Source organism: Rhincodon typus, chromosome 5, assembly GCF_021869965.1.
Source record: "Rhincodon typus isolate 14 chromosome 5, sRhiTyp1.1, whole genome shotgun sequence".
Classification (NCBI taxonomy): domain Eukaryota; kingdom Metazoa; phylum Chordata; class Chondrichthyes; order Orectolobiformes; family Rhincodontidae; genus Rhincodon; species Rhincodon typus.
Genome location: NC_063336.1, coordinates 84,080,951 through 84,108,223, shown reverse-complemented (window position 1 = coordinate 84,108,223; position 27,273 = coordinate 84,080,951). Strand labels below are relative to the sequence as shown.

The 27,273-nt window shown below is 40.9% G+C and overlaps 1 protein-coding gene across 3 annotated transcripts in view; it reads left to right on the top strand.

Moving 5' to 3' along the window:
- Positions 1–27,273, top strand: part of heatr5b (HEAT repeat containing 5B) — a 100,481-nt gene that overhangs the window by 43,015 nt on the left and 30,193 nt on the right. For all 3 annotated transcript variants that reach the window (XR_007262072.1, XM_048596579.1, XM_048596580.1), the window contains exons 15-23: positions 808–971; positions 10,771–10,946; positions 13,184–13,289; positions 13,747–13,937; positions 15,501–15,660; positions 15,750–15,939; positions 16,727–16,896; positions 18,350–18,494; positions 23,277–23,456. Coding sequence is in view for 2 of the 3 variants with exons in the window: in XM_048596579.1 (XP_048452536.1) it covers positions 808–971; positions 10,771–10,946; positions 13,184–13,289; positions 13,747–13,937; positions 15,501–15,660; positions 15,750–15,939; positions 16,727–16,896; positions 18,350–18,494; positions 23,277–23,456 (1,482 nt within the window). In the remaining variant the exon portion in view is untranslated. The remainder of the gene's footprint in view (positions 1–807; positions 972–10,770; positions 10,947–13,183; positions 13,290–13,746; positions 13,938–15,500; positions 15,661–15,749; positions 15,940–16,726; positions 16,897–18,349; positions 18,495–23,276; positions 23,457–27,273) is intronic.

Sequence of the window (27,273 nt, the reverse complement as noted above, 5' to 3'; positions counted from 1 at the left end):
TGTCCGTTCCAATGTGTACAACGACCTCCTGCTGGTCACTCTCCCCTTTGAGAATATTCTGCACCCCCTCTAAGACCCAGAAACTAGCTCAACCTTGCTGCTCTAAAAATTCTGCTGTAGGATAAATTAACACCTTTTGTTTTATATTTTTTTTAAAAATTAATTAAGAGATAGATCTCAGTAAAATATGAAACAAAGCCCTCACCTAATCACTATTAAACTGTTCAAAAGGTATAAATTATCAGTTCTGGTGTAAATCCAATAAATGCATCTGTGCCTCGATATCTACTTTACAAAATGGAGACAGAATTTGCTAATGTGAATAATTCTAATTTCCTGTGTATTTTTGGAATGTGTGCTTGCTGAGTTATTTGTTGATGTTAATATCTAACATTTTACAAGTCACTGTCTCCCTTGTTAGCTTTAGTACTGTTGATCAACTTTTTGTGTGTGACGGCTGAAAGCTGGCAATCTGTATCCAACTAGCTATTGTTACTGTAGTAAAAGCACTGAATAATGTCTTGGGTTGTTCAAAAGCTGCTCATGTGTAGCAATTACTACACCTGCTGAATTGGCAGACTATGATCTGTCATGTGCTATCATAGAGCAAATAATGACTGAAAAAGCTATGCAGAAAAGATCATTGCAGAATTTGTCTATTATTTTGACTGCATAAACAAATTAAATCTACTCCAAAACCTTATAAACAAATTAAATAATGTATTGACATTTCTGTCACTATCTTGTGAAAATACCAAGAAATCCAAGATATATTTGTTGCTACTTAATGTGCTTCATTCCCAACAGGCAGCTTCAATGCTCTACTTAGAGAGCTAGTTGCTGAATTTACATTGACTGACAATTCTGCCAATACAACTACTTCCCTTTTGCGGTCGCTCTGCCACTATGATGATAGTGTTCTCCTTGGCTCCTGGCTTCAAGAAACAGACCATAAGTCAATTGAGGATCAAGTGAGTAGTGAAAGAGCCTCTGTTCCACAAAAAAAAGTTTTATTTTCCTTCGTTGATGCAACCAGTTGAGCTCTCAAACATTAATACTTGCTCGGAGGACACTTAATTTCATTAATGGCAAACATTTCAGACATTGTTCACTGGGGCACAAAGCATTGTGGGATTTCCATGATAACCCTCAAGAGTGGCCTTGTTAAACTGAGGGCTCTGGTAGTCTGCAATTGAACCATCAGGACATGAGGCAGGCAAGAAGGAAGAAGGAACATCACTAATTCTGGCAAGTCCTAATAGGCCGATTATTCTTGTAGTTCAGAATAACAGCAATCATTGACCGATAAACCTGTTAATGTCTGCACCGGATTGGCTGGTTCGGGTACTGACTATCCCAATTGATACTACTTGGCTACTGAGCCCGGGCCTGATATTTAACACTTTGACAATTGCTGTCCTGGTCCAAGCTGCATTGCACGACTCCCTTTAGGTTTGGAGTCGCAACTCCCAAACTTATCAGCCAACCCAATTGTAGGTCACAGCCCATGTTTCGAAAAGCCCTGCCTGAGGATGCCTCATTGCACTTTACAGTCAAAAGTACATTTTCCCAGATTTTAGTCACAATTATATAGATTACATGGCAGCCAATTTCATCATACACAAGATCCCGCAGACAGCAGTGTGATAACAAACCAGATATCTGTTTTGATGATGCTGATTGAGGGATAAATATAGGTTCAAATCTGGTATTAGCCGGTTGGCAAATACCCAATGCAGTCCTGATTAGGAGACCAAGAGTTTCCCTACTGAGTGTCAGTTAAAATAAGATTATAAATGTCCTTCCTGCAATTTCCCACCACTGCTTCAGGTGGGGGTCAAGAGAGACCTTTCAGGCAGGGATCTGTACATAAGGAATGGAGGAAAAAGACACGAGGGAAGACATTATGATGCTTTCAGGTGAGGTTGGCCCTAGGAGTCGTGGATTTATCTAAAACTGTCAGTCTTCATGCATTGCATGGCTCAGTTTCCTGACTCATAACTGGTAAGTCTGGAATGCTGCACCTTGTGAACAGTGATCTCTGATAACCGGTGGAGCGTGAATCCCTGATATGACTAAACTCTCAATTCCTTGTAATACCAAAATAGGTATTATAGTAATGAGCTTACTTATATGTCAGGATTGAGGCGGTTGTGGATGTATTTGGTGTGTATATTTCCCAATTTGAATCAAAACGAACACTAACTCTGCTGTTTTCTTCTATTCTGGCCATTTCCATGTCAGCCTAATCTAGCATCTCTCTAAAATCGTTCAGTGAAGGAGATGTATTTTGTTTGCATCATGCCATTTACTAAGAGGTCCAAATGTGGTTTACCTTGATCGTTTCCTTCTGAAGAACACACCTGTTACATGCATAACGTGGTAACAGATTCCTAGAATTTCTACAAATTTCTCTCTCAAATGACAATTGAGATGAATGACTCATTCAGCGGTATTGCTCAAGGGAGTAATAAGAATATAAGAACTGAGACCATAAGACATAGGAGCAGAAATTAGGCCATTCAGCCCATTGAGTCATTCAGCCCATTGAGTCTGCTCTGCCATTCAATCATGGCTGATAAGATTCTCAACCCCATTCTCCAGCTTTCTCCCCGTAACCATTGATTCCCTTGATAATCAAGAACCTATCTATCTCCGTCTCAAACACACTCAATGACTTGGCCTTCACAGTCTTATGTGGCAGTGAATTCCATAGATGGCTGAAGAAGTTTCTCCTTATCTCCATTCTAAAAGGTCTTCCCTTTACTCCTAAGGCTGTGCCCTTGGTTCCTAGTCTCTCCTACCAATGGAAACATCTTCCCAACATCCACTCTGTCCAGGTCCAGGAGTTGGCAATTCAGCCCCTTGAGCCTGCACCGTTATTTAATATGATCGTGGCTGATCTCCTCTTGGCCTCAACTTAATTTTCCTGCCCCCTGTCCATAACCCTTTAACTCATTACTAATTAAAAATCTGTCTGTCTTTTTGAATTTACTCAATGTTCCAGTATCCTCCATACTCTGGGGTAACGAATTCTATAGAATCATGAAAGAAGTAATGACTCTTCATCCTGTTCTAAATCTGCAGCCCTTTATGCTAAAATTATGGCTTCTTATTCTAGATTGCCCCATAAGGGGAAGCATCTTGTATGCTTCAATTGGATGATATCACCACACCTTATTAAGGATATATTAGCCCTGAAAGGAGTATAATGCAGCTTTACAAAAATAATAACTGAACTTTAGGGGTTAAGTTATGAGGAAAGATTATCCAAAGTAGGCATGTTTTCTCTGGAATTTATAAGCTTAAAGGGGTGACCTCATCAAAGTCTTCAGGACGTTAACGGGAAGAAACAAGGTAGATAAAGATAAATTATTTCCACTTGTTGGGAATTCTAGAACTAGGGGGCATAGTCTAAAAATTAGGGTCAAATCATTCAAGTGAGACGTTAGGAAGTACTTCTGCACATAAAGGCTGGTAGAGGTTTGGAACTTCCTTCCACAAATAGTAGTGGATGCTAGATCAGTTGTTAGTTTTAAATCTAATATTTTTGTGAAGCAAAGGTGCTAAGGGACATGGGTCAACAGGCTGACGGGCAGAATGCCCGACTCCAGCTCCAAGTTCCCTCATTCTTCTGTTTCTCATTCTGATGTTGGGCAAGGCACAAGAATTCCCTGATCCTTCTCTTTCCCTTACATTTGAGAGGAGAGAGAGGGCCTGACTTTAACATTTCGTTCAAATGATTGCATCTCTGACAATGCAGCACTCCTTCAGTTTCCACTTGGAGTATTGGCCCGGATTATGTGCTTGAACTTGAAATATAATTCTAGCATTAAATTGAAATTTTAGTTATCTTCTCTTTCGATTCCTATAATCCATTGGTAGGTAGGAACTAACTTATTATTTTAAAAATCTTTGTTTTCAGTAATCAAAGATCTGCAAGGAAAGTTGATCCTTGTTGTAGATGTGACCAGATTTTTTTGATGATTGGAGGAAGAAATCCAAGTTTTGCTCAGACTAAACTGGAGGAGTCTTCAGGACTCAATAGAGTAAACTCTGTTGTGGTTGGTTGGCTCGCTGAGCTGGTTCGTTGTTGTTCCGCAGACGTTTCATTACCCTGCTGGGTGACATCGTCAGTGCAGCCTCCGATGAAGCGCCGTTGTGTTTTCCTGCCTGGTTTTTAAATTCTGGAGTCTGTTGAGCTGGATTACCTCACTTCGGTTTTCCTTCGTAGTGGAGTGTATATGGGGTCGAGTTCTATGTGTTTGCTGATGGCTTTCTTCGTGGAGTACCAGGCTTCTAGGAACTCCCATGCCTGTCTCTGCTTTGCTTGTCCCAGGATCTTAGTGTTGTCCCAATCGAATTGGTTCGAGCTGGTTCGTTGTTCTGCAGATGTTTCATTACCCTGCTGGGTAACATCATCAGTGAAGCCTCCGATGAAGCGCCGTTGTGTTTTCCCACTGGTTTTTAAATTCTGGAGTCCATCGCGCTGGGACAAGCAAAGCAAAGTCTTCTCAGTTGAACGTGAAAAGTCCACAAAACTATTTTGAGGAAGAAAAATGATAACTATATTTTCATTTTAAAGGGATATGGCCATTGACAGCTGAGCAAGCATTTATTTCCCATCCCAAGTTGCACTTTTAGAAGGTGGTGAACTGCCTTTTTGAACCACTGCAGTCGATGTGCTGTAGGTAGACCCACAATGTCATTAGGGAGGGAGTTCCAAAATCTTGATCCAGTGACAGTGAAGGAATGAGGAACAGCATATATTTCCAAGTCAGGATGGTGAGTGGCACCTTTAATACCATAACAACATTGACACTGAGCCATAACAGCCATAATATCTCTAAAGAGAAATAGGACAAGTGACCAACAATTTAGTTAGAGGCAGGTTTTCAAGAACCCTGATGGGCAATAGATAGGAAGAGAGCCAAACAACTATTGTAAGGGAATTCAAAAGCTTAGATCCTAGATAGAAGGAAACATGACCACAATTAGTTTGCCCCAGTTTCATGACCAATATTTATACCTTTACCAGCATACCTAAAATAGATAACCTGATCATTTGTCACACTGTCAAATGTGAGGCATGTTTAAGTTGTACATAAACTGGCTGCCACATTGCTTTTCAAACAGTTAACTATACTTCAAGTACTTCCGCTCACAAAAAAGACCCTGAACTACCTGTTGCTTGCCACTTTTACACACCACCCTGTTCCCTGGCCAACATCTGTCTTTGGCTTGCTGCAGTGTTCCAGTGAACCTCAACGCAAGCTGGAAGAACAATGCCTCATTTTCCGCTTGCGGACCCTGCAGCCCTCCAGACTCAATATTGAGTTCAATAATTTTAGGGCCTATGTCCCAGACCCCTACTCCACACACCAGGCCTTGATATCACAGCCTACCATTACACACCCCCTGTTGTTAGTCACTAATAGTCCCCATTAACAACTATTCACCCTCCCAGCATGATTGTTATCAACTCTTTGTCTATCCACTGCTCTTCTCTCTCTTTAGGCTCTATCCTAGCGTATACTCCCTACCCCATCCTCCTCCCTTTTTTCTGCATATAAACTGACATTTTCCCAGCCACCATCAGTTCTGAGGAAGGGCACCGGACCTGAAACGTTAACTGTTTTTTTTTCCTTTATGCTGCCAGACCTGCTGAGCTTTTCCAGCAACTTTGTTTTTGTTCCTGATTCACAGCATCCACAGTTCTTTCGGTTTTTATACTTCAAGTACTTAACTGGCTGTAAAGCACTTTGAGATTACTGTGGTTGTGAAAGATGCTTCTAAGCATTTGTTACTAGTTTTAAACTCTGCTGCATTTCTGAAACGGTCAACTGCTCCCTTTGCACCTTCCCACTCTATGGTTATTTCTGAATTTTTGAATTTTCACAATTATAAAATTACATGTGAATACCTAACTATAGGTCTGTGAATAGGAAAACACTATAGATATTTATCTGAAACATTTATTAGTGATAAACAGTGATAAAACATTATTAAACAGCAATAAAATAGTCTTACTTATCCTAGTTGCTTATCTAGTTTCTTTACAATATCCATCTTTTCTGATATTGTAAGTATAATCAGCTTACCTTTTGCTGCACTTTTCTTCAAAGCTGTGTCAGCTGTTTTGTTTAAAAAAAAAAGACAAAAGTATATCCTAGGATTGATTTGGCTTTGTTCAAAAGTACCACTGTAAAGAAGATGAGAAGGAGAAAGAGAGAAAGAAATGTGAGAGAACCAGAAAGAGAAATAGTGAAAGATATGGAGAAATAGACCGACAGTGAGAGACAGTCAGAGAGAACATAATGAAAGGAATTAAGTGGCTTCATAACCTTGTGTTGGAAAATGCAGCACTACACACTACCCTCTGCCTAAGTATCATGTGAGCCCATGCCTTCTCAGTTTGTTGCCACATGAGAAGAGTGGAATGATGAGTCCCTGTATTATTAGATTTGGTCAAACGTTTTCCAGACTGGAGAGCTTGTAACGTCAAAATAAATATCTATTGGTTCATCTTTATCAATTGACATTAAAATAATTGTCACAAAATGCTATTTTGCTTATAATCATGTGACAAAGAGAAATACATGTGTCTTTGGAGCTTCTTTCCCCATCTAAAATGGAAGAACTTAAATTTCCATAAAGCATCTTTCACAACCTTGTATCCTAAAGTGCTATTCAGCCAATGAAGTACTCTTTTTTGAAGTGTTATCACTATCGTAATGCAGGAAAAAAAGGTAGATGATATGTGCACAGCAAGTTCCCACAAACAGGATTCCGATTATGATTAGATAATCTGCTTTTATTGATGATTGAGCAGTAAATATTGGTCAGAACACTGAGGGGAAACAGCCCTGCCCTCCATCATAATGTAGCATGAGCTCTCTCATTCTCATCTGAATGGTTTTCAAGTCTTAATGAGAGAATTGTATTTCCACGCATTGCAGCATTCTCTCAGTATTGCTCTGAAGCGTTAGTCTAGCTGCACGCTCAAGTTTTGGTGTACCATTTGAACCCACAGCTATATCTCAAATATATGTTGATACTTGTATTGATCCTATCACTTTTCGACAATGGTGATTATTGGCTTCATCATACACAGTCAACTGTAATTGTTTATCAGCATGTATGTTTATAAAATATTGTATGTCAAATTAATGGCAAAAATATCCAAAACACATTATGGAGATTAAACAAAAAATTAGATGAGAAGCAAAGGAGGGGAAGAAGGGTCCCGACCCAAAACGTCAGCTTTCCTGCTCCTCTGATGCTGCCTGGCCTGCTGTGTTACCCCTGCTCCACACTGTTATCTCTACTTTGTTTTATGCTTATTTATTAATGATCATATTAGGTGTTGAGCTATGGACAACCAAGAGAGAGTTCTAAACAAGCCATGGAGTGAACACAATAAAAGAGCTCCCAGCCTTGCGCCTAGAAGAGCTGGTGTTCAGGCTAAGTCTCCTTATTGGCCAGAAGACCAAAAGCCAAGTGTTACCGTCTTTTGGATGAGACATTGTGATGGATGTGAAAGATCTCTTGGAACTATTTCAGAGAAAAGGAGGAGATCTCTGTCTTGTGTCCTTGCCAATATTTAATCCAGCTCCCAGTATTGCTAAATCAGATTATGTGGTTTATTATCATGTGATTGTTTACAGGACCTTGTTATTTGCAAATTAACTTGTGCCTTTCCTAATATTACAATAGTGGCTCTGTTCAAAAGCACTTGATTGCTGTATAGCATTTTGGGAATGTCACAAAGTCATGAAAGACACTATAGAGGAACAAGTGTTGTTATTTTGCACTACACAAGAGGCTTTTCCAGAAAATATGCCTACCTCATATATTCATACAAATTCTATTGTATCTATGGGGCTCCAAGAAGCAAATCCTTTTTGAAAGTTCTAATGTACTGGTGTGAGTGCTGAAATAAAGAGTTGACTCAGCCCTTCACAGATTATCTACTGAAACAACATTCAATAAAATCATTAAGGCAGTTTTATTGAGTCTAAAGCGCTGGTTATGAACAGGAAATAAAATCCCCTGGCAACTTCATAATGGGACTACTACACTTTGTTAGTCATGAAATGCCATTGGTTAAAACCTATGGAATGAACAAATACTTCAAAGGAATATATTCTCAGAAGTAAATAGTTGAATAAAAATATTTTTTTGGGAGTATGCAAAGTGTTCTTCCAGTTGATAAATAATATGAAATAAATTGGGTTGTTGAAAAGAACCAAAAATAGGAGGTGGCCGTTCATTCCTTTCTGCCAAATTCAACATTCAATTAGATCAGGACTGACCTGTATTTTAATCCCATCTGCTAACCTTTGGTTTTATATCCTTTAATATCCTTGCCAGAAAAGAACAAAATCTATCACTCTCAGTTGTGAAATTTTTAATTGAACCCCTCCCACACACCCCACCCCCCACCCTTCCAGCGTGCACTCACACCCAATAGATTTTCATAACCCTCTGTGTGAAGACTTCTGGAGACTATCCTATACTGTACAGGAGAAACATAGCTTCAAGTTACCACAATCATAAGAAATTTCTGCATCTTTTCTCATCTCGTTGCAGCACAATAAAGACTCCACATACAGCATATAATTTGAATATGCCCAAAATATCAGTGCAGCCAAGGTTTTACCATGATCTGAACTTATGTTGGAGTTAATTGGAATATTGCTGTAAAATCTAAATATGATCAGTCATCCTTTGGTCATAAAATTTATTGCATTCCTTTCTAACATTGCAGAGAAGCCAAGAATAACCCTCATTCTGTGTACCGTGTACCATGTCCCATTCATTTGATTTGCTTGAAACCTCACTGCTGCCCTCTGCAATGTGATCACGAAATGTCTGATCTGAGTGGAAGCTGTGATGTGAGCATGATTTTCCTAACCATTTGTGGTTTGCTTCTTCATCACAGTGAATCTGTGGGACAGAGTACTTTTTTTCTGTTCATTCAAAAAATGTGGGTATCGCTGGCCATACCAGCATTTATTGTTCGTCCCTAATTGTCCTTGACCAAAAAAAAACTTGATTTTCAGACAGTTTCACGATAAGCTGACTTCTCCTCTGTGATAAGCCTCTGTGATGTATGTATCCCAAACTACTTTTTAGAGAGGGAGTTACAGAATTTTGACCCATCGATATATTTCTAAGTCCGAATGGTGCGTGACTTAGAGACGAGCTTGCAGGTGGTGGCGTTCCCATGCATCTGCTGCCCTTGTCCTTCTAGGTAGCAGAGGTTGTCGGTTTGGAAAGTGCTGTCTAAGCAGTCTTGATATGTTGTTGCACTGCATTTTGTATAGTGTAGACTGCTGCTACTCAGTGTCAATGTGTTGGGAATGGATGTTGAAGGTGTCAGATTGGGTGCCAGTCAAATGGATTACTTTGTTCTGGATGATGCTAAGCATCCTGAGAGTTGTTAGACCTATGCTTATCCAGGCAAATGGAGAGTATACCACCGGGAGAAAGGTGAGTTACTTGCTACAGATTTCCAAGCCCCTGAACTTCTCATAACCACACTGTTTAAATAGTTGCTGCAGTTCAGTTTTAGTCAAGGGTAACTCCTAGGGTGTTGATGGAGGGAAATTTAGTGATGGCATTGATTTTAGAAGGTGATGGTTGGATTCTCTCTTGTTGAAAGTATCGTTGTTTCTTGACACTTGTGTGTCAAATGTTACTTCTCATTTATCAGCCAAAGCCCAGATGTTGTCCTGGTCTTGCTGCACAGTAGTGCTGTTAATATATTGTTGGATTAGTAATCCAGAGAATGTGAACTCCTTTTGCATCATAGCAGTTTGACAATTTGAATTCCATTCTAAAAATGGAATAAGAGAATAGATTAAAAGCTGGTGTGACTAGGTGAGTTGAAGTGAAATTACTGACTGAGCTTGAAGAAATAGAAACCAGAATTAATGGCACTGGTAGTGAGCAACAGCCTAATGTGCATGCAAGGGGGACAAAGGGAATTCGTAACATAAATTACATTAAGTATGAAGAGATTGGGCAAGGTTCTATGCAGAAGAAAGGGTGGAGGCAATATGTGATTGTTCACAGTTACACTTTAAGCATACGTTTAAATCTTTTATTCGATACAGTATGAAATACTAGATCTAGATTTAACCAGTGGGAGCTTTCAGTGCTCAAAATGGCTGCATCGCTTCTTACATGACAATTGTGACTATGCTTAAAGTGCTTGGTTGCTTGAAAAGTAGTTTGGTGTCCTGAAAAGGTTAAATGTCACTTTCTTATCTTTTCAGCAAAGGAATAGTGAGCAGAATCTTTTGAATAATACCTCCAATTAACCTAATTGGTTTTGGTTCTTTGCAACACAAGAAATAGAAGAAGCAGGAGTAGACCAAACAGTTCCTCAGGTCTGCTCTGTCACTGAATGAGTGGTGATTTATCTTGTTGCACTTTACTGCCCTATTCCCATATCCCTCAATATCCTTATTCACAACCCTCTAGCTGAAGTAATTTCGTCTCGTCTCATTCTGAAATAGCTGCCTCTTATCTTGAAACTGTAACCCCTGGTTTTAGACTCTCAAGTCAGGGGAAACATGAGTCATAGACAAGGAACATTGAACAAAAGCTGTGTCTTTCTGTTATATGTTCTGCTATATGACCAAACCTAGTGCACAGAACCCACTTTGATGCAGAATGTTGCCCACCTTGTATGGACTGTGTTTTTAGTTGATGGTGTAACAGCCACGAGCTTCATTAAGACCCAGTACAATTTCTTTGCAGCTCCAGCCAAACAGTGCATCAGGGAGTGGAGCTTTGGAGCATGATCCATCCTCAATCTACCTGCGTATCCCTGTAGGTGAAGCAGTGCCTGGGCCTCTTCCACTTGGTGTATCGGTCATCGATGCCTCAGTTGCCCTCTTTGGTGTGGTGTTTCCTCATGTCTCTTTCAAACATCGGTGAGAGCTTGACTCAACTTTAACATTTATGAAAGCAGATATTTATGTACTGGATAAGTTTGGGAGCAATTGGATTACATCAGGGATGAGCTTTTGTCTTATGAGTTTGATGGATCAGATGCTCTGTTCTTGCTGACCAATTTCTTATGTTTGACAACTGTATCACTAATGAACATCAGCCTCAATCTCTATGGGTACTTGTACAAGTGAAGTAGAAGGAGTAATGTCCAAGGCATTGTGCTTTTAAGTCCCTTCAGAGAGGGAGGTCTATCGGGTACTTACACAATTATTAGATATTCAATCTTCACCATCGAAACAGTCCACACTTGGTACAGGCAATCTCTTCTATGGATATACTGGTGCAAACCATTTGCCAGTCCCATTGGCATCAGCTATAACGATGATGCTTATTCCATATTAAGTGCAGACTATTTTGGCCAGTCACAATCATTTTTGCTCACCAGTGTAGCAGCAAACTTTTTACTCTTTCTTAATATCATAATAGAGGTCTTTTCAGTTTTACTAAAATTCCCATTCGTTCACAGCAACCCCAGTCCATAATGGAACTGTGACTATTCCGAGTACTGAAGCTTTGGGGCTGATCTAGTTTATTAGTGCACAAGATACAGACATGGAAGGAAACCCATGTCTGTTTCTCAGGTCTGCTCTGTCACTGAATGAGTGGTGATTTATCTTGTTGCACTTTACTGCCCTATTCCCATATCCCTCAATATCCTTATTCACAACCCTCTAGCTGAAGTAATTTCGTCTCGTCTCATTCTGAAATAGCTGCATCTTATCTTGAAACTGTAATCCCTGGTTTTAGACTCTCAAGTCAGGGGAAACTTACAAAACATAGTCATCTATTTACAGTCTGAAACTTGAGGGTGTCTTTGGCTTACATTCCGTTCCTAGATCATGTGGTGGTTTGAGGATCCACCCTGTATTTTGGGGAAAGCACATTAACCACCATGCACAAGCCTGCTCTGAGGGGTGACTGTTATGAAGGGTGTTATTTATGCACATGGGCAATTGTCTCTGGCATTTGTGTATATTAATTTAAAAGCTGTTGGCCTTAAGCAAATTGGAAAGAGAAGTAAAACAATTTGCTTAAGCCCAACAGCGTTTAAATTAACACACACAAATGCCAGAGTGCTAGAAATGCTCCCAGATCAGTAGCATTAGCTGAGGGAGAATCAGGGTTAATGTGTCAGGTCAATGATGTTTCATCAGAATTGGGAAAAGTTAGAAATATAAAAGGTTTTAAGAGAGTGAAGATGGAAAGGGACCTTATTGGATTGACACTGTTTTGCCTCCATTCGGGATAAGTGTTAACCTTCCCTTCAGTCACGAGAAATAAGTGCTTCCTTCTCATTGTTTAGCACAAGATATCCAGCAATTGTAATGGCCTTTGGGGTGTACTCCTGGAAACAAGACAAAGTAATTTAATGAACAATTATTATTGCAGTAATATATATACAGCAATACTCATCCCGCCAGTCGGAACAAGGAGAAAAGATTGCAATTTAATGACTTCCTTAAACAGCAAATCATTGTGCTGACCTGCCTCTGATCAATGATTAGCCTGTTGTGATTGCGTCCTTCCTCAGACTACAGGTTTTACTCTGAATTGAAAAATAATTATCTTTGGTTGTAAGATCCCTGGAACTTTGATTTGGAAAGAGGCAGGAGATCACAAATACAGTGAGTAAATCTCGAAGCACTCTATCTTTGGATCACACTCACAACCAGCTTCAAAAGTACAGTGAGGAATTCTGTGCTACTCTCTAATAGTGTGGAGAGGCAAGAAAAGCAGAAGCACAGAAATAAAAGGCTAAGAAAAGACAATGAAGACAGGAAGTACAAATTCAGATGGTTCTGTTTTGCAATTTTTATTACTCCTCTTCATTTCCATATCAAGTCTTCATCAGATGATCGAGACAGTACATCTGATCACTAAGTGAGGATGTATGTCTAAAGTGGAGATTGGAAACTTACTGATAGACTATCGCGAATTTATGTTCTTAACCATTGTATATTCTGTATGTTGTTCTTGCTGGATTGCTGCTAGTTCCGTCCTTTTCGGACCAATCAAACCACCATATACAAACTTCCTTTACAAGGGCTGTTATTTTGTTGATTGTTTTAAGTTCATTTAACATTGGAGAATGTAATCTGTAACTTCAACATGTGAGTCATGAAGGCGCCATTTGTGCTAAGTACATGTGTTTCCACAGGCTCCAGATGTTGGATCATTTTGCTGAATGCATCAAACAGGCGAAAGGGGTTCGTCAGCAGGCTGTACAGATCAACATCTTCACTGCTGTTCTTAGTGCACTCAAGGTAGGGCTCTTTCAATGAAGTCCAAAGAAACTCAAAGGGCAACAGGACCTTCGTCTGTCATCTCTACCAAAAGATGGTACTTCCAATGTTGCAGCACTCCCTCAGCTCTGCACTGGGAGAGTCAGCTTGGTTTTATATGCTTATGTTTTTGAAGTGGAGAAACCGACAAATTTCCCACTGAAATGGGAGTACTACTTTCCAAGCCATAGCTGCTCCTTGACTGATTCATAATACAGGTCTGGACCTGGAGCTGAGCGTCATGTGTGCACCATGAGAATATTTCAACACTTGCCTCATGGCAATTTACACAAAACACTTTTATGCTTTCATTAGAATGGTGATCATTGAGCAGCCCGTTGAAGAAATCTTTTTCTGACCTGTGCAGTTTCTACGTTGTAGCTTAAGAGAAGGAAGCAGCAGAAAGCACTGTTACTAAAAGTGTCATTCTGTTTTCTAGGGTCTAGCAGAGAACAAGAGTACCCTGGGACCTGACGAGGTGCGGAAGTCTGCGCTGGCACTGGTCATGGGTGCTCTTGATAACCCCAATCCAATTTTGCGATGTGCTGCTGGTGAAGCTCTGGGGCGGATGGCGCAGGTGGTTGGAGAGGCCACTTTCATAGCCAGGATGGCACAGCACAGTTTTGACAAGTATGATTTCATATAACATTGGAGCTTCAGTTATTGTCATTACCAGTGTCTCGTCCCTTTTACTAGTCTCCCAGCTAACCTCTCAGTTCTTGTCGACAGATCCCTTTTTTTTGTGCATTGTCACTGTTTTGCCTTGAATTACTTTGCAGTATAAAATCAGCAACACAGAAATAGCCCATTTGGGTCAACTGTTCCATTTTAATATTTGTGCTACACAGAGACCTCCACCCACGCCTCTTCATCTCAACCACCAACATAACTTCTAATTGTTTCTTTCTTGGGTGCTTAACTATCTTTACCTTAAAGGAATCTTTGCTATTTGCCTCAACTACCCTCAGGGCTCTTGTGACACCGTGGTAGTGTCCTTACCCCTGAACCAGGAGGCCCAGGTTAAAGTCCCACCTATTCCAGAGGTGCGTAATAACATCTCTGAACGGTTTGATTAGAAAAGTAGGTAAACTACTCTTGGAAGTACCGCATTCCATATTCTTACCACTCTGGGAAAAGGAGTTTCTCTTGAATTCTATCTTGTATATACGTTAGGTGTGTACTCTTAAATCTAGTAGCCTCAGGAATGATGGTTCTTTTCAGGAAAACAAAATGAGAGGGTCTGGTTCAGGCTGGATGACACAGTGCAAATTGGTGTGTGTTAATTGAGTGAATCTGCGATCAGGAAAACCAACAGAGATGATTACAAACCACTTTTAGGTTTATGGTCAAGTTATCTACCGATACACATCTCTCACATTAAATTTAATAACTCTTTCCTACTCCCCCACTTACCTGCATCAGTGCAACCTATTTAAATTGAGAAAAAACACAAGGGTCCAGATTTTTGGCAATGCCAGTTTTTGGGTAGCCAGATTTGAGAAAGTATTCCTGTGACTACCTTTTATTCATGTCCATATTTCTTTTTGATTTCCCCACGCATTGAATTTGTAGGAAAGTGTTTCATTCTCCCATTTCCTCACTTTCTTACGTCATTCTGTTGCAAATAGAAATTGTTAGATCTCTTAGTGCAAGGGTTTCCTGAATGGGACTTATATATTCTGGCTATCAGCAGGAGAGCTATTTCTGGTCAAACTGTTCAGAGATGCCGTTACACATCCCTGGAACAGATGAGTCTTGAACCCCGGCCTCTGGGCTCAGAGGTAGGAACACTATTACTACTCCACAAGAGCCCCTTACCAGGGGGAGATCGAACAAAAATTGCAGGAACATTTTCATCTAGAACTCCAACCTGCATTTGTATAGCACTTTTAACATAGTGAAATGTCGTTAAATACTCTTCCTGTTCCTTTTAAAAACAAGGGCTCTGTTTCGACTATTGTTTCACTCAGTACAATAATGGCTCCCACTATTTAAATCTTGAGTCCAGTATCCCCATTGAGTAAAAAGGAACTTCCTTCATTGTTAATACAGGGACATAGGCAATAGCTGGACTATTCACTTTTGCCCTGAATGAACGAGCTACATTTAAGAACCAGACAATTCACAGATTCTGCTCTATACAGGTAGTGGGCCTGTCAAAGGCTTTTTCCTTATAAATTTTTGTTTTGGTAGACTAAAATCTGCTCGTGATGTGGTGTCCAGGACGGGGCACTCACTTGCACTTGGCTGCCTTCATCGATATGTTGGTGGAATAGGGTCCGGCCAGCATCTGAAGACAAGTGTCAGCATCCTTTTGGCACTTGCACAGGATGGTACTTCCCATGAAGTACAGGTAAATCCATTCAAGGTCTGAACTCCTAATTTGTTGGTTCTACATACTTCAGTAATGGTGATGGGTTTGACTGCCTTTATATCTTTCAGACCTGGGCTCTTCACTCTCTGGCTTTGATTGTGGACTCCAGTGGTCCCATGTACCGTGGATATGTGGAGCCCACACTGTCGCTCGTTCTGACATTGCTGCTGACTGTTCCACCATCACACACTGAAGTGCACCAGTGTTTGGGCCGTTGTTTGGGTGCGCTAATCACCACTGTTGGACCAGAACTGCAAGGTAGGGTGATGGGGAGTGGTGAGATGTGAACAGCTAGGGAATTAGTTTTTAGATATGACCTAGATGTCCTGAATGTTGTATGATATTTTTACAGTCAATTGTCAAAGTTGTAGAAAAAGTTAACTTTTTAAATAGTTCCTGTTCACCTTTTTGATTGTGCTAAAAGAACAACTATTTGTTCATGGCTTAATGAATGGACTCTCTCCTCTGAGTCAATGTTGTGGGTTCAAGCCCCATTTGAGAAATGTGAATGCAGTCTCTTGCCTGACACTCCCAGTGCATCATTGAGGGATTGCTGCACTGTCAGAAGTGCTGTCTTTTGGATGAGTGGTTAAACTGAGGCTCTGTCTGCCCTTTCCAGATAGACACAAGATTTTGTGACAGTAGATAAAGCAGTGCAGAGAATTATTCTGGTGTCTTGGCCTCCTTTAATTGATACCACTAAAATCAGATTGTCTGGTCATCTATGATTTGTTGTTTCTGTGCATCAGCAATGTGAAATGGTAGTCCACTCTGTAACAGTGACTGTCCTTTTAGAATATTTCATTCTGTGTAAGTCACTTTAGAAAATGCTGAGGATGTGACAGTGCTGCATGAATCCAAATTTTTCCTGCCATGTTTCAACTCTTATCTGTTTCCTAATGGAAATCTTCTTGGAATAATAATCCACCTTTAGCAAAAGTGAACCCTTTTGTCTTACAGAACTGTTTGTATAATGTGGTAGCTATACAAATTTGCTGTTGGAATTTCTGCCTGTGCTATTCATTTAGTTTTTGATTCTTTCTAGGTAACGGAGCCTCTACATCTACAATACGTTCTTCCTGCCTTGTGGGCTGCGCCATCATGCAAGACCATTCTGACTCCCTTGCCCAGGCAGCAGCAATATCCTGTCTGCAGCAACTTCATATGTTTGCACCACGTCACGTCAATCTGTCCAGTTTGGTGCCCAGTCTCTGTGTAAGTGGAATTGAGCAATATCAGTGTAGTTTGATGCATCTAAGCGCTGTAGCTGATACTCATCTCCGAGTGAGAAAGTGCTGAGTTCTAGTTCTACTCCCAACACCTGAGCCACACAGTCTTTGCTGATACTTCAGCTGCAGTATGGAGAGAGTACTGTAATGTTGTCCTTCAGATCTGACATTAAGCCAAGGCTCCATCTGTCCTTTCACGTCAGCAGTAGAATTTTCATGGCAGAATCAGAGGAGAAATTCTTCCTTGTGATCTGGCTGATCTTTGTCCCTCAACAAACATTACTAAAATAATGGTTACTAGTCAGAGTCAGATCATTGTTTGCTCATTTTGTTGCTGCTATTTTTCCAATTTTAGTTTGACCAAACTTTGAAATCACTTCATGGACTGTGAAGTAGTTTGGAGCTCCCTGAGATCATGAAGGGTGTTATATAAACGCAAGTCTTTTATTTTTACTTGAAATTGTCATTCAGCTTTGAATAGATTTCTCTCATGAAATATCCTAACTGTTAAATTCAGGCTGCCTTTGGGCTCGAAATGACTGACAAATAAGATGGAATGCAACTGAAATATTCCCATAGTAGTTTATCATAATAACCCAGCTATGATCATGACTTTCTGAATCTTGAATGGTGATAAGGGTTTTGTGGTTTCTAGTTTGCTGCCTTGTGACACAGGTCTTAACTGCTTCAGTTTTGAACCTACAGCTGTTAACCAGCGGCAGTCATGCAGGAAATCATTGGTGGTGGAAGTGGTTGACTCTCATCAATGTCTTCTACCTTGGACGTAACTCTCATAAACAGCATCCCTTTGCATCGGATGCAATGGTGGATGTGACAGTGGCTTCGCTGTCCCTGACTTTGTACAACAGCTACCACGTGAAGTATTAGTGGCGAGTAGGTTAAATACATACCAGGGGCATCTAGATAAACACATTATGAAAAGGTTTGAAAGGGTAAACATAGAGAAAACGTTTTGAATTGTGGTACAATAAATATATAGTAAATATAGGACAGTCACTTCAATCAAACAAGGAATTGAAGAGAAACTTGCTGACACAGAATGGTGAGAATGTGGAACCTCGTACCATGTGAAGTAATTGACATAAATAGCACAGATTTAAGGAGAAGCTAGTTAAACACTTTAGGGAAAAAGTAATAGAAAGATAAATGCTTATTGGGTGAGATGAAGTAGAATGGGAGGTGTCTTTGTTTGAAGAAGGAACACTGATACAAATCAGTTGGGCTGAATGGCTTATTTCTATGCTATAAATGTTATGTAACAGCAAATGATACATCATTTAAAATAGAAGATTGAATGCTCAGAGTGCAGGTCTACATTTAATCCAACTACTGTGAGTGCTCACAATCCCTTAATATTCGATGAGTTTGTAGCAAAATCAGAGTTTAACAGCTGACATCTGATACTTTACCTACTGCAGGTCCACCTTTGCAGCTCGCACTTGCTATTACGTAGAGCAGCAGTCGCATGTCTCCGCCAGCTCGCTCAAAGAGAGGCAGCTGAGGTATGTGCCTATGCCATGACTCTTGCTCGGAGTGCTGGAAGCAAAGAAAGCAGTGGCATCGGTGAGTCATTAATTTGAGTCCTGGTGGAATAGAGACATCTCTGTATTTGGCTCAATGTGGAGACATTACCCTGACAATCGCTGTTGCTGAGAGCATTAGGCCTCTGCTTGTGTGCTGTTCACCTGGCCCCTGTTCTAACAAAATAAAAAGGCAACATATAGTAACATACCAAATCATGATAAGGATGGACATGATTGTGTCTTTCGTCCATCAATCACATCTGAAGATCTCATCAGTCTGAGTTAACATTTTAAGTTTGTGATTATCTGGTTCTGATGCAAGATCAATAACCTGGAACATGAACTCTTTCGGTCTCCAGAAATGCTGCTGAGTACTGCCTGATTTTTTTTTTTGTTTCTCTTTTAGATATTCATCATCTGCAAAATTTGCCTTTGTGTTATACCAGAGAGTCTATTGACACCTTTGTCAACTAGTAAATTGAAGGTAGTCAGAACCTATGGCATAGTCACATCAAACAAACTATTTACTCAGCAAATAGTCTACTTCAACAATTCACTACAACAAACAATCTAGAGTCTATTTTACAATCATAGAATTTTATCAACGCAAAGACATAAGCAGGCCCTTTGAGCTTACATAGGCACTCCAAATGAGCAGTTCACCTAGTGCCATGCTCCCAACTTCTCATAATGCTGCACGTTGAGCCTTTTCAGTTATGTCCAATTCCGTTTGAAAGTTTCTATTGAAGCTGCCTCCACTACACTGGCACGCAGCGTGTTCTAGACTTTAGTGACTTGCTGCATGTCAGAGTTATTCCTCATGTTGCTTTTCCTATTTGTACCAATACTTTAAATCTTTGCCCTCTTATTCCTGATCCTTTAATGATTGGGAACAATTTCTCCATATCTACTGTGTCCATATCCTTATGATTTTGAATACCTCAATCAAATTTCCTTTGAGCCATATCTTCTCCAAGGAAAACAATCCAGACTTTTCCAATTTATCTTCATAACCAACATTCCTGATCTCTGGAACTTTCCTTGTGAATCTTTTCTGTACTTTTTCTCCAATGCTTTCACATCCTTCCTAAAATGCTGCACCCAGTTGAGCCCAGGATGTTACACAAGTTCAGTGTGCCTTCCTTGCTTTTGTGCACTCTGTTCCTATTAATAAAACTTAGTATACTGTTGCCTTTATTAATGATACTCTCAACCAACAATCTTCAATAACTTTTGTGCTTGTCTACCCAGTTCTGTCTGCTGCTGCACCCCTTCAGAATTGTCCCTTTATTTAACTCTGTTCTTCCTACCAACTGAATCTCTTCACGTTGCACATCATCTTCCATCTGTCTGCCCATTCACTTACTTACCTATGTCATCTTGAAGTTTTATGCTGTCCACGTCGCATTTCATAATGCTTCCAAATCTAAGATTGGGGCCGGTCAAGGACAGTCGTGGGAAGTTGTGCGTGAAGTCTGAAGAGATAGGAGAGGTGCTAAATGAATATTTTTCGTCAGTATTCACGCAGGAAAAAGACAATGTAGTTGAGGAGAATACTGAGATACAGGCTATTAGACTGGACAGGATTAAGGTTCATAAGGAGGAGGTGTTAGCAATTCTGGAAGGTGTGAAAATAGATAAGTCCCTTGGGCCGGATGGGATTTATCCTAGGATTCTCTGGGAAGCTAGAGAGGAGATTGCAGAGCCTTTGGCTTTGATCTTTATGTCGTCATTGTCTTCAGGAATAGTGCCAGAAGACTGGAGACTAGCAAATGTTGTCCCTTTGTTCAAGAAGGGGAGTAGAGACAACCCTGGTAATTATAGACCAGTGAGCCTTACTTCGGTTGTGGGTAAAGTGTTGGAAAGGATTATAAGAGATAGGATTTATAATCATCTAGAAAGGAATAATTTGATTAGGGATAGTCAACACGGTTTTGTGAAGGGTAGGTCGTGCCTCACAAACCTTATTGAGTTCTTTGAGAAGGTGACCAAACAGGTGGATGAGGGTAAAGCGGTTGATGTGGTGTATATGGATTTCAGTAAAGCGCCTTGATAAGGTTCCCCATGGTAGGCTATTGCAGAAAATACGGAGGCATGGGATTGAGGGTGATTTAGCGGTTTGGATCAGAAATTGGCTAGCTGTAAGAAGACAGAGGGTGGTGGTTGATGGGAAATGTTCATCCTGGAGTTCAGTTACTAGTGGTGTACCTCAAGGATCTGTTTTGGGGCCACTGCTGTTTGTCATTTTTATAAATGACCTGGATGAGGGCGTAGAAGGATGGGTTAGTAAATTTGCGGATGACACCAAAGTCGGTGGAGTTGTGGATAGTGTGGAAGGATGTTGTAGGTTACAGAGGGACATAGATAAGCTGCAGAGCTGGGCTGAGAGGTGGCAAATGGAGTTTAATGCGGAAAAGTGTGAGGTGATTCACTTTGGAAGGAGTAACAGGAATACAGAGTACTGGGCTAATGGTAAGATTCTTGGTAGTGTGGATGAGCAGAAAGATCTCGGTGTCCATGTGCATAGATCACTGAAAGTTGCCACCCAGGTTGATAGCGTTGTTAAGAAGGCGTACAGTATGTTAGGTTTTATTGGTAGAGGGATTGAGTTTCGGAGCCATGAGGTCATGTTGCAGCTGTACAAAACTCTGGTGCGGCCGCACTTGGAGTATTGCGTACAGTTCTGGTCACCGCATTATAGGAAGGATGTGGAAGCATTGGAAAGGGTGCAGAGGAGATTTACCAGGATGTTGCCTGGTATGGAGGGAAGGTCTTATGAGGAAAGGCTGAGGGTTTTGAGGCTGTTTTCGTTCGAGAGAAGAAGGTTAAGAGGTGACTTGATAGAGACATACAAGATCATCAGAGGATTAGATAGGGTGGACAGTGGGAGCCTTTTTCCTCGGATGGTGATGGCTAGCACGAGGGGACATAGCTTTAAATTGAGGGGTGATAGATATAGGACAGATGTCAGAGGTAGGTTCTTTACTCAGAGAGTAGTAAGGGCGTGGAATGCCCTGCCTGCAAAAATAGTAGACTCGCCCACTTTAAGGGCATTTAAATGGTCATTGGATAAACATATGGATGATAATGGAATAGTTTAGGTTAGATGGGCTTCAGATTGGTTTTCACAGGTCGGCGCGATATCGAGGGCCGAAGGGCCTGTACGGCGCTGTAATGTTCTATGTTCTATGTTCACCAACAAACTTTGATATTGTATCCTGTGTGTATCAGAGGAAATAACGGTGCCAATGCTGACCCAGCAGAGTCTACAGGGTATTTATAAAGAATCTGTATCATCTAGAGCAAACAACACATAGCCCATGATCAAAACTACTGCAATGTCTCTCATGAAAATGTGATTTCTCCAGAAGAAAACAGTAACTGTTGGACAACTACTTATTAAATTCGTGCTGACAACAATATGGCCGTAACTATCATTCACTCACTGAAGTGAATTCTGCTGTCCTTTTACTTTTACTCTTACTCATGAATTCATCTCCAATGCAATGGTTGCTGCAATGGTGTTAATATTCAGGGTAAAATAAAAATTGGGTTAACTCCTATCTTAAAATGACAGCGGAAGAACTCTCATTACTTCACAAAAATTATCAACAATCATTTCAAGCTTCTGGGTTTGTTCAGAGATTTGTGTTTTTTTTGTAACAGATAATCCTGTGAGATTGTTGGCGTGCAGTGCCACTGCTCAAGATCCTGTTACCTAATGATTGGAAAATCTCAACCCACTGTTCATGCCCCCACCCACCCATCCTAACTTGCGGTTGTCATGTGAAACAGCTGATGAGCCCTAGTTTACAGTGCGTCATTTGCAATTCTGTAAAGAGATTGGTGTCTTCACTGTCCTGTGGAACTGGTTTCACTGAAGTGTTAGCTCACCCTACTACCCATCAGTCTCCAGCTGCTGGGGAGAGTTTTAATGATTGCAGAAGGTTGGCCTTGCTTGTCTTAATTTGTTTTTAACCTAGATCACTATGACATTGACTGCATTGCTTCAACATGTAAAGAGCCTGTTTATTTAGTTTGTGCTCGGCTTTTGCACGAAAAGGACACGTCCCTGATCCAGTAGTTCAGTTTCCAATGCACCAGCCTGTGAATCTGAATTTTATAACATTCTTCTTTCTAATCGGAACTGCACCACGCCAGCTCCCCCCCACAAAAAAAAACAGGTGCCATGGAAAAGCTTCATTGACGATGGTCGGTAAGTGACTGAAAGCACATTGAAGTAGGAGATGAAAAGCCCTGGTGCACTTTCAATCTCTTGCAATGCTCCACTGCCAAAGGAGGCCATTTGTCTTGTCTTGTCTGTGCTGGCTCTTTGGAAGAGTTATCCAGTTAATCTCATTCCCCTGCTCCCCTGCAAGCTTTTACTTTTCAAATATTTATCGTTTTCCCTTTGATAGTTGTTGTTCTGTCTGTTTTCGGTACTCTCTTAGGCAGTGCATTCCGGTTGTAGCAACATGCTATGCAAAAACAGAAATCTGAGTCTCACCCCTGGTTCTTTTACCAGCTATCTTATATCTTTGTTCACAGTGACTGCTGCTGGAAACAGTTTCTCCCATGCTACTCAAATCAAAACCCTTCTGTAGTTTTGAACACCCCTATTAAAATTCTATATGCATCTATATCACAATGCATTTTTATTGCATGCAATGCTTTTGAGATGCATGATAAGACATTCCTGCGTGGATATCTATCACCAGTTTCTAACTGGGACACCTGAGAAGTATTCTAAGAAACAGGTTTATCTGGAATTTCAGTATTTGTGGCAGTGAAGTGATTAAAATCTGCTCAATTCCCACATCAGATGTGAATATCACAGAGACTGGCCTTGAAGGAATGTTGTTTGGAATGCTGGATCGTGAGACTGACCGCAAGCTGTGTGCTGACATTCATGACACTTTGGGCCACATGCTTTCATCTTTGGCAGTTCAAAAACTTTCACACTGGTTGAAGCTGTGCAAAGATGTCCTGGCTGCATCAACTGGTAAGAAATCAATTCAGTATGCTGCATGTATGATTCCTGGATAGTGATATGTATTTTCAGACCTGCTGTTTGTTTCTACTTCTTCCCCAACCCATGGCTGTCATGTTTACACATTGTGGGTCTGATATTTGAGAATATTAGTAAAGGAGGAGACCATTTCTACTCTTGAGCCTATTCAATTCAATTAGGTTGTGCCTGATGTTATGATCTCAGCTGATGTTATTGATGGACAAGTTAGATGGAAATCTAGTTTGATAGATCATATTTTGTTTTACTTGTTGATTTTAACGTCTTGCTTGGAAAGTTAAGAAAAAGTTTGAAGGAGGGGAAGGCTCAGCAGAGGGTTATTCAAGTTTACAGAACAAGTAATAAAACAGAACCTAACTTCAGGCACAGCAGATATGGGGACAACTATGAACAGTCAACACAGGACTGAGAGTGTTGTATTTAAATACACACAGTGTACGAAATAAAGTAAGTGAGCTTGTAGCACAGATTGAAATTGGCAGGTACAATGTCGTCGGTGTCACAGACTTGTCTGCAAGGGGATCAGGGCTGGGAAGTAAATATCCAAGGATACATGTCCTATTGAAAGGAAAGGCAGATGGGGGGGTTGCTGGGATTACCTTGTTAGAAATGAAATTAAATCAATAACAAGAAGTGATATAGATTCTGATGGCATAGAATCTGAGAGTGTAGAGTTGAGGAACTGCAGAGGCAAAAAGGCCTGATGGGAGTTGTGTATAGACTTTCTAGCAGTGGCCAGGATGTGGGAAAGAAAATAATTCAGGAAATAGAAAAGGCACTTAAGAAAGGCACTATTATTATGGCCTTGTAAGAAAGGCACTATTATTAGGGAGCATAAGGTGAAGGAACCCCTAGGAGGCCATAATAGGATAAAATTCATCCTGCAGATGAGAGGGAGAAGACTGAATCAGATGTAATAGTATCACATCTGAGTAAAGGTAACTACAAAGACATGAAGGAGGAGCTGGTCAAAGTTGATTGGAAGGGGAGCCAAGCGGGGAAGATGGTGGAACAGCAATGGCAGGAGTTTTGGGGTAATTCAGGATGCACAGCAGAATTTCATCCCAAGGAAGAAGAAACATACTAAACGGAGGACATGGCAACCATGGCTGACAAGGGAAGTCAGGCACAGCATAAAAGCAAAAGAGAAAGCATACAATGTGTGGTGAAGATTAGTGGGAAGCTAGAGGATTGGGAAGACTTTAAAGACCAGCAGAGGATAACTTCAAAAAGCAAGCAATAATGGGGGAGATTGTAAATTATGAGGGTAAGCTAGCTAGTAATGTAAAAGAAGCTTGCAAGAGTTTTTTGAATATATCCAAGGTAAGCAAGAGGCAAAAGTGGACATTGGACTGCTGGAGATGAGGAACAAAGAAACATGGTGGAGGAACTGAAGAGGTTCTTTGCATCTGTCTTCGCAGAACTTCAGTTTAGGGACAGAGGTGAGTGTAGTGACCATCACTAAGGAAAAGATGCTGGGAAAGCTAAAAGGTCCAAAGGTGGATAAATCACTCGGACCAGACGGACCCCAGAGATCTGAAGGAGATAGCTGAGGAGATTTTGGAGGCACTGGTTGTGATCTTTCAGGCATCACTGGAGTCAGGAAGGTTCCCAGAGGACTGGAAAATGGCTAATGTAACACCCCTGTTTAGGAAGGGAGGCAGAAGACAGGAAATTATAGATGGATTAGCCTGACCTCCGCTGTTTGTAAGATTTTAAGGACTCCATTATTAAGGATGAGATTGCAGAGTACTTGGAAGTGCATTGTAAAATAGGGCAGATTCAGCATAGCTTCATCAAGGGGAGGCCATGCTTGACAAATCTGTTGGAATTCTTTGAGCAATAAGTTTGCAAATGACACCAAAATTGGAGGTGTAGCGGGCAACAAAGAAGGTTATCTTAGAGTACAACGGGATCTTGATCAGACGGGCCAATGGGCCGAGGAGTGGCAGATGAAGTTTAATTTAGGCAACTATAAGGTGCTGCATTTTGGGAAGGCAAATCAGGGCAGGATTTATACACGTAATTGTAAGGTCCTGGTGATTGTTGCTGAACAAAGAGACCATGGAGTGCAGGTTCGTGGTTCTTTGAAAGTGGAGTCTCAGGTAGAATGGATAGTGAAGAAGACATTTGGTATGCTTGCCTTTATCAGTCAGGGCATTGAGTATAGGAGGTCATGTTGCAACTGTACAGGACATTAATTAAGCTACCTATGGAATGCTGTGTTCAATAGTGGTCTCCCTGCTATAGAAAGAATGTTGTGAAACTTGAAAGAGTTCCCAGAAAAGATTTACAAGAATGTTGCCAGGGTTGGAGCTATAGGGAGAGGCTGAATAGATTGGGGCTATTTTCTCTGGAGCGTTGGAGGCTGAGGGGTGACCTTATAGAGGTTTATAAAATCAAGAGGGGCATGGATAGGGTGAATAGACAAGGTCTTTTCCCTGGGTTGGGGGAAGTCCAAAACCAGAGCGCATAGGTTTAAGGTGAGAGGGGAAAGATCTAAAAGAGTTCTAAGGGGCAACTATTTCACACAGGGTGGTGCGTGTATGGAATGAGCTGCCAGAGGAAGGTACAATTACAAAATGTAAGAGGTATCTGGATGGGTATAGGAATACGAAGAGTTTGGAGGGATATGGGCCAAATGCCAGCAAATTGGACTAGATTTATTTAGGATATCTGGTCGGCATGGACGAGTGGACCAAAGGGTCTGTTAACATGCTGTACAGCTCTATGACTCTAGGTAATGAGCAAGTTTAGCCAAAGGAGAGCCAGTGGACATGACCTATTTGTATTTCCAGAAGGCCTTTGACAAGATGCCACAGAGGAGGCTGTTAAATGAGAGACAAGACATGGTGTTAGGGGCAAGGTACCAGCATGGATAGGGGACTGACTGACTGGCAGAAAGCAGAGTATGGAGATAAAAGGATCCCTTTTAGTTTGCTAGCTGGTGACTAGTGGAGTTCCACAGGGACTACAAATATTTACGCTATACATTAACGATCTGGATGAAGGAACTGAGGGAATTTGTATTAAGTTTGCAGGTGACGCAAAGATAGGTGGAGAGACAGGTAGTGTTGAGAGAGCGGGGAGGCTGCAGAAAGACTTGGACGGCCTAGGAGAATGGGGAAATAAGTGGCAGATGGAATACAATGTAGGAAAGTGTGAGATCGGAACTTTGGTAGGAAAAATAGAGTTTTAGACTAAACTCTGTAAACAGGGAAAGGCTTTGGAAATCTGAAGCACAAAGGGACTTGGGGAGTCCTAGTTCAGATTCTCTTAAGATTAACATGAGATTCAGTTGGCAGTTAGGAAGGCAAATGCAGTGTTGACATTCATTTCAAGAGGATTAGAATACAAGAGCAGAGATGTACTGCTGAGACTGTATAAGGCTCTGGTCAGATCGTATTTAGAATAATGTGAGCAGTTTTGGGCCCAGTATCTAAGAAAGGAATTGCTGGCATTGGAGGGGGACCAGAGGAGGTTTACAAGAATGATTCCAGAGCTGTGGGGCTTGTCGTATGTGGTCTTGGTCTGTAGTTGATGGAGATTAGTAGGATGAGGAGGGAATCTCATTTAAGTTTACAGAATACTGAGAGGCCTAGATAATGTGGACGTGGAGATGATGTTTCTACGAGTCGGAGACTCGTATGACACGAGCACATTCTCAGACTGAAGGGACAACCCTTTACAACTTAGATGAGGAATGTCTTCAGCCAGAGGAATGCAAATCTGTGGAGGCCAAGTGATTGCGTGTAATTAAGACAGAGATAGGTTCTTGATTAGTCATGGG